We start from the raw sequence: 8,064 nt of genomic DNA on the forward strand, positions 1-8,064 counted from the left end.
TACTGGAAACTGAACAGTATACACAGACCTACTGAAGAGTATAGACAGACCTACATGAAACTGAACAGTATAGACAGACCTACTGGTAACTGAACAGTATAGACAGACCTACATGAAACTGAACAGTATATACAGACCTACTGGAAACTGAACAGTATATACAGACATACTGGAAACTGAACAGTATAGACAGACCTACATGAAACTGAACAGAATAGACAGACCTACATGAAACTGAACAGTATAGACATACCTACATGAAACTGAACAGTATAGACAGACCTACATGAAACTGAACAGTATAGACAGACCTACATGAAACTGAACAGTATAGACAGACCTACTGAACAGTATAGACAGACCTACTGGTAACTGAACAGTATAGACATTACTCCTGAGTGGCGCAGTGGTCTAAGGCACTGCATCGCAGTGCTAACTGTGCCACTAGAGATCCTGGTTCGAATCCAGGCTCTGTCGCCGCCGGCCGCGACCGGGAGACTCATGGGCGGCGCACAATTGGCCCAGCGTCGTCCAGGGTAGGGGAGGGAATGGCCGGCAGGGATGTAGCTCAGTTGGTAGAGCATGGTGTTTGCAACGCCAGGGTTGTGGGTTCGTTTCCCACGGGGGGCCAGTATTAAAAAAATATGTATTCACTAACTGTAAGTCGCTCTGGATAAGAGCGTCTGCTAAATGACTAAAATGTAAAATGTAAAATGTACTGGTAACTGAACAGTATAGACAGACCTACTGGAAACTGAACAGTATAGACAGACCTACTGGTAACTGAACAGTATATACAGACCTACTGGTAACTGAACAGTATAGACAGACCTACTGGAAACGGAACAGTATAGACAGACCTACTGGTAACTGAACAGTATATACAGACCTACTGGTAACTGAACAGTATAGACAGACCTACTGGTAACTGAACAGTATATACAGACCTACTGGTAACTGAACAGTATAGACAGACCTACTGGTAACTGAACAGTATAGACAGACCTACTGAACATTATAGACAGACCTACTGGTAACTGAACAGTATAGACAGACCTACTGAACAGTATATACAGACCTACTGGTAACTGAACAGTATAGACAGACCTACATGAAACTGAACAGTATAGACAGACCTACATGAAACTGAACAGTATAGACAGACCTACTGGAAACTGAACAGTATAGAAAGACCTACTGGTAACTGAACAGTATAGACAGACCTACATGAAACTGAACAGTATAGACAGACCTACTGGTAACTGAACAGTATAGACAGACCTACATGAAACTGAACAGTATAGACAGACCTACTGGAAACTGAACAGTATAGAAAGACCTACTGGTAACTGACCAGTATAGACAGACCTACATGAAACTGAACAGTATAGACAGACCTACATGAAACGGAACAGTATAGACAGACCTACATGAAACTGAAAAGTATAGACAGACCTACTGGAAACTGAAAAGTATAGACAGACCTACTGGAAACTGAACAGTATAGACAGACCTACTGGTAACTGACCAGTATAGACAGACCTACTGGTAACTGAACAGTATAGACAGACCTACATGAAACTGAACAGTATAGACAGACCTACTGAACAGTATAGACAGACCTACTGGAAACTGAACAGTATAGACAGACCTACTGGTAACTGACCAGTATAGACAGACCTACTGGTAACTGACCAGTATAGACAGACCTACTGGTAACTGAACAGTATAGACAGACCTACTGAACAGTATAACAGCAGTAAACAAATATTGTAGGTGTGGCCTTTGCAAAATGCTGCCGAATAATAATGCCCCATTTATTAAAGGGCCCAACAACCCAATTCCTTCACCAATGGAAAGGCAATATTCCTTCACCAATGAAAAGTCATCATTCGTTCACCAATGAAAAGTCATAATTCCTAGCATAACAATCTGTCTATTTTAAGTTTTTTAAAGTAGGTCTTGGTTTGTTCCAGCTGATTGGTGGGCAGGCTAACAGACACTGTCTACTCCAGATAGAATATACCCTAATTAGGGGAAAAATTACTTCATTGTAGTGAAGTCGATGATAACAGGGAGGTTATGTCTTTCTCCAAGAGAGGATCTAAGGAGTCAGTCGATGAAAGGACAATCCTTTCCACATTGTGAAACTAAGTGTGGATTATTCTCATAGTTAGAGAATTAAGATATATTACAAATTATTAATGGTGGTTATCACCATTGAATGACTTATTCCCAGAGTGGATACAAGGATGTGTCTTATTCCCAGAGTGGATACAAGGATGTGTCTTATTCCCCAGAGTGGATACAAGGATGTGTCTTATTCCCAGAGTGGATACAAGGATGTGTCTTATTCCCAGAGTGGATACAAGGATGTGTCTTATTCCCAGAGTGGATTCAAGGATGTGTCTTATTCCCAGAGTGGATTCAAGGATGTGTCCGGTGTCCTGTGTAGATTTAAGTATGCTCCCTCTAATCTCTCTCTCTCTCCCCCTCTCCTCCCGGAGGACCTGAGACCTAGGACCCTGCCTCAGGACTACCTGGCCTGATGACTCCTGGCTGTCTCTCTCCCCCTCTCCTCCCAGAGGACCTGAGACCTAGGACCCTGCCTCAGGACTACCTGGCCTGATGACTCCTGGCTGTCCCCAGTCCACCTGGTCGTGCTGCTGCTCCAGTTTCCACTCTTCTGCCTGCGGCTAGGGAACCCCGACCTGTTCACCAGACGTGCTACCTTGTCCCAGACCTGCTGTTTTCAACTCTCTCTCTCTACCGCACTGGCTATTTCAACCTATAAATGCCTGGCTATGAAAAGCCAAGTGACATTTACTCCTGATTTACTGACCTGTTGCAACCTCTACAACCACTGTGATTATTATTTTACCCTGCTGGTCATCTATGAACGTTTGAACATCTTGGAGAAAAATCTGGCCTTAATGGCCATGTACTGTTATAATCTCCACCTGGCACAGACAGAAGAGGACTGGCCACCCCTCAGAGCCTGGTTCCTCTCTACCCAGTACAGCCAGAAGAGGACTGGCCACCCCTCAGAGCCTGGTTCCTCTCTACCCAGTACAGCCAGAAGAGGACTGGCCACCCCTCAGAGCCTGGTTCCTCTCTACCCAGTACAGCCAGATGAGGACTGGCCACCCCTCAGAGCCTGGTTCTTCTCTACCCAGTACAGCCAGATGAGGACTGGCCACCCCTCAGAGCCTGGTTCCTCTCTACCCAGTACAGCCAGAAGAGGACTGGCCACCCCTCAGAGCCTGGTTCCTCTCTACCCAGTACAGCCAGTAGAGGACTGGCCACCCCTCAGAGCCTGGTTCCTCTCTACCCAGTACAGCCAGATGAGGACTGGCCACCCCTCAGAGCCTGGTTCCTCTCTACCCAGTACAGCCAGAAGAGGACTGGCCACCCCTCAGAGCCTGGTTCCTCTCTACCCAGTACAGCCAGAAGAGGACTGGCCACCCCTCAGAGCCTGGTTCCTCTCTACCCAGTACAGCCAGATGAGGACTGGCCACCCCTCAGAGCCTGGTTCTTCTCTACCCAGTACAGCCAGATGAGGACTGGCCACCCCTCAGAGCCTGGTTCCTCTCTACCCAGTACAGCCAGAAGAGGACTGGCCACCCCTCAGAGCCTGGTTCCTCTCTACCCAGTACAGCCAGTAGAGGACTGGCCACCCCTCAGAGCCTGGTTCCTCTCTACCCAGTACAGCCAGATGAGGACTGGCCACCCCTCAGAGCCTGGTTCCTCTCTACCCAGTACAGCCAGAAGAGGACTGGCCACCCCTCAGAGCCTGGTTCCTCTCCAGGTTTCTTCCTAGGTTCCTGCCTTTCTAGGGAGTTTTTCCTAGCCACCGTGCTTCTCCATCTGCATTGCTGCTGTTTGGGGTTTTAGGCTGGGTTTCTGTATAAACACTTTGTGACATCTGCTGATATAAAAAGGGCTTTATAAATACATTGGATTAATTGATTGATTGACTTGTGAATTCAGCAGCTGACAAGCTACACTAAGCCAGGTGCCAAAACAGTGAGATAATAAAAGTGCTTTATAAATACATTTGATTGATTGATTGAAGGATGTAAGAAGGCAGTAGCGTTCCGTCTACATTACATTCAGCAGAAAGGACAAATGTTTTATCAGTAAATCCTTCTCTGAGTCCAATAGAAGCAAATTAATTCATAATAATTATTTTAAATGGACAACTCTTTATCCATACACAGTGTGTGTGTGTATGTGAACAAAAGAAGGATTTTAATCCCAAAATAGATATTTTTAGATGTGTGAAATGAGCAGCGTTATGGCGCTACTTCATTAGATCACCGTGCCTCTATTGTGTTGACGTCAATCCTATCTGTATTAGAGGTTATGTCCCAGAAGTGCCCTTCTTTTGACCAGAACGATATGGGCCCTAGTGCACTATGTAGGGTACATTGTGCCATTTGGGACACACAGCCTCTGAATCAGACCATTAGGCTCATCATCAGCCGGGGCTATTCAACTGCAGCACACACAACCAGGTCTCAATATGGCTCTCTGGTTTTAGACTGGCACAAACACTAGCATTATCAATGCTATTCTACTGTGCTCAACACTAGCATTATCAATGCTATTCTACTGGCTCTCTGGTTTTAGACTGGCACAAACACAAGCATTATCAATGCTATTCTACTGGCTCTCTGGTTTTAGACTGGCACAAACACAAGCATTATCAATGCTATTCTACTGGCTCTCTGGTTTTAGACTGGCACAAACACAAGCATTATCAATGCTATTCTACTGGCTCTCTGGTTTTAGACTGGCACAAACACAAGCATTATCAATGCTATTCTACTGGCTCTCTGGTTTTAGACTGGCACAAACACTAGCATTATCAATGCTATTCTACTGGCTCTTTGGTTTTAGACTGGCACAAACACTAGCATTATCAATGCTATTCTACTGGCTCTCTGGTTTTAGACTGGCACAAACACAAGCATTATCAATGCTATTCTACTGTGCTCAACACTAGCATTATCAATGCTATTCTACTGTGCTCTTTGGTTTTAGACTGGCACAAACACTAGCATTATCAATGCTATTCTACTGGCTCTCTGGTTTTAGACTGGCACAAACACAAGCATTATCAATGCTATTCTACTGTGCTCAACACTAGCATTATCAATGCTATTCTACTGTGCTCTTTTTAACTGTCACCAATATTACTGTCATTTTCTAGATTTACATAATAATTGGTGGGAGAGCTTTGACTTTTCAACAAGAAAGAAATATAATGAACAGTATGTCAAGAAATATAATAGACAGTATGTCAAGAAATATAATACAGTATGTTAATAAATATAATAAACAGAATGTCAAGAAATATAATGAACAGTATGTCAAGAAATATAATAGACAGTATGTCAAGAAATATAATAGACAGTATGTCAAGAAATATAATAGACAGTATGTCAAGAAATATAATAGAGAGTATGTCAAGAAATATAATAGAGAGTATGTCAAGAAATATAATGAACAGAATGTCAAGAAATATAATGAACAGTATGTCAAGAAATATAATGAACAGTATGTCAAGAAATTAACAGAAACTTTAGAGGTCAAAAAACTATAACTACATTTAAAAGAGAATCTCCTGAGACTGTATTTTGAATATCATTTATCACAAATAGTGTCTGCATGTGTGGTAGAGAGAGGAGGGTTCATATATTTTATGTCTACAAGGGACATTGATGACTTTTTACTACATTTGCATTCATATTTGTACAATTAAGGAGTTCAAATACCATGGTTCCTGTCACAGACAGAACATTTTGAAACCCTTTCCATTACCAAATGTCCCAAATCTATATGGATTTTTTTTTCTATTTTTTTTTCTACCAAATGTCGATCTTGGCTGTATTGAATTCATAGCCTAAATGAGGGGCACTTCACAACCGGACAATGTCATAACTAGTCGATCTGACCTCATGTCTGTCTGGTAGGATAATGACATGATAATGTATGTTAGGTGGTAATGGCATAATTTATCACAGGATATTTAAAATGCTGTTCACGCACAGTCTGCCGGTCAACCAACAAGACGGTTGGAAACACATGGGGAAAATAGCTGAACTTTCACAGCACTTAGGCTAGCCTATTTTATGTGTACAGCCCGGTAAAGCTTGACTAAATACAATATCCATTTGGGATATATAACAGCTGACACGGTGTCAAGAAGTTGTCACGCTGGTATTGATCCAGAATTAAATGGTCGCTTGGTTCTGTAACAATGCCTGAGAGACTCACTCTATGTATCAATAGCACTGAGACCAAGCATATATACGAACCATTTAAACGCAAAATGTTAGATAGATGTTTAATCTACACAAAATGTGTAGAACGTCCATAACGAGTAAAAAGCGGACTCCGTCAATTGCGTTGCGCGTCTCGCAATCAATGCTCTTATGCCAACTGGCATCTTTATCAGTGTAGGGCATCAGCCTTGTTTAAAGGTTATGATTGCCTTAATGGCAAGGTAATCAGAGGTGATTAACACATTGTAAATACATTTATTAACTATGTCCACGTACCTTCATTAGCCGGTATAGAGAGAGTCCTGAGCACCGCGAGGCTGAAAAAGCACGTCCACACTTTCAAGTAAAACAGTCCACCACTATTCCACGCCAGTGTCATTTTTTTCATTTAAAATGGTGACAAAACGAAGGCGTGATGAATGTACGGGTAATTCAGTTTAGTACGGAAACGCTCCTAAAGTGGATAGCGGAGACATCTGCGTCCTTATTTGTCCGTCTATTGAAAGATAAAAGCGTATTATGCTGTGGGTAGGTCCGTCTGTAGGCAGGCACACCGCTAGAGAGAGGAGAAGTGGAGCGCTGAATTTGGAGAGGCAGATGAGAGGCAGAGAGGAGAGCTGCGCAGCGCCGCCAGCCTGAAGCACGTGTGGGCGGAGTGAAGTTCAGAGCAGAGGGAGACTCCAATGGGCATAGAAGCTCTCCACTCCACACTAATACAGACACACACACACACACACACACAAAGAGCACTACAGCCCGTTATCCTCTGTCAAACAGTACACGAATGACCCCCAATATCGCGCACAACACACCATAGACTGAACTAGAATACGGGTTTAACGGAGAGGTTGAATATGGCAATTATCCTTTAAACCCAGGAAGCAGCCATTCAACCTGCCATTCAACAGCTTTTTAAGCTTAATAATGTCAAAATACGTTCATTTGGTACTTACCAAATAATGGAGTTTCGCTGAGCAACTATCATCATTCGTGCCGTTCCAGCCAGTATGTACCAACAAAAGGTTTAAATAAAAAGTTACATGCAACCAAAAAAGGTATTGTCTGGAAAGTCTGTATTGTTTTTGAGCAAGTGCGCATGCGCCAAAATCCACTTCTGGGAAAATACTGAACGATTTTTGACATTTTTAAACTTGGGTTTAAAAAATAATTGCCTATATACAACGTCTCCTTTGATTCTGGTTCATCCACAGACATGCACGTTGGAGTTTTTTATTTCACGTGTAAAATTAGGACAATATTACTGTTTGTTGAATTGTCAATCATTACAAAAATCTTGTGTCATATAATGATGCAACAATATTTATATTCAGTGGTAAACTGACCTTCAGACTCTCAGGGTCTGATAACAGAGCGTCTGTGTGTTGACAGTGTTGGTATCAAAATAGATAACAAGGACACTCTTAATTTATTGTTTGATATGATTCATAATTGCATGTCAGAGGATTTTAAACATCCTAGGCAATAAATATGTTGATGAAAAATGTGCCTTTTGATGTTAAACAGAGAATGCAACCACCCACCCACCCACTCTCTCTCACTCTCTCTCTCTCTCTCTCTCTCTCTCTCTCTCTCTCTCTCTCTCTCTCTCTCTCTCTCTCTCTCTCTCTCTGTCTCTCTCTCTCTCTCTCTCCCCTCTCTCTCTCTCTCTCTCTCTCTCTCTCTCTCTCTCTCTCTCTCTCTCTGTCTCTCCCTCTCTCTCTCTCTCTCTCTCTCTCTCTCTCTCTCTCTCTCTCTCTCTCTGTCTCTGTCTCTG

At 42.8% G+C, this 8,064-nt stretch overlaps 1 protein-coding gene across 5 annotated transcripts in view; it reads right to left on the reverse strand.

Moving 5' to 3' along the window:
• The window catches only part of LOC121573345 (ephrin type-A receptor 5), a 189,368-nt gene extending 182,401 nt beyond the window's left edge, over positions 1-6,967 (reverse strand). For 2 of the 5 annotated variants that reach the window (XM_045222491.1, XM_041885246.2), the window contains exon 1: positions 6,567-6,966. In XM_045222491.1, coding sequence (XP_045078426.1) covers positions 6,567-6,678 — 112 coding nt within the window. In that variant the 5' untranslated portion in view covers positions 6,679-6,966. Of the gene's footprint in view, positions 1-6,566 lie in introns of all 5 variants that reach the window. The other 3 variants (XM_045222490.1, XM_045222489.1, XM_041885243.2) reach the window with 2 other exon arrangements.
• Positions 6,968-8,064: the final 1,097 nt, after the last annotated feature.

The sequence above is a fragment of the Coregonus clupeaformis genome, chromosome 9 (genome assembly GCF_020615455.1).
Source record: "Coregonus clupeaformis isolate EN_2021a chromosome 9, ASM2061545v1, whole genome shotgun sequence".
Lineage (NCBI taxonomy): Eukaryota > Metazoa > Chordata > Actinopteri > Salmoniformes > Salmonidae > Coregonus > Coregonus clupeaformis.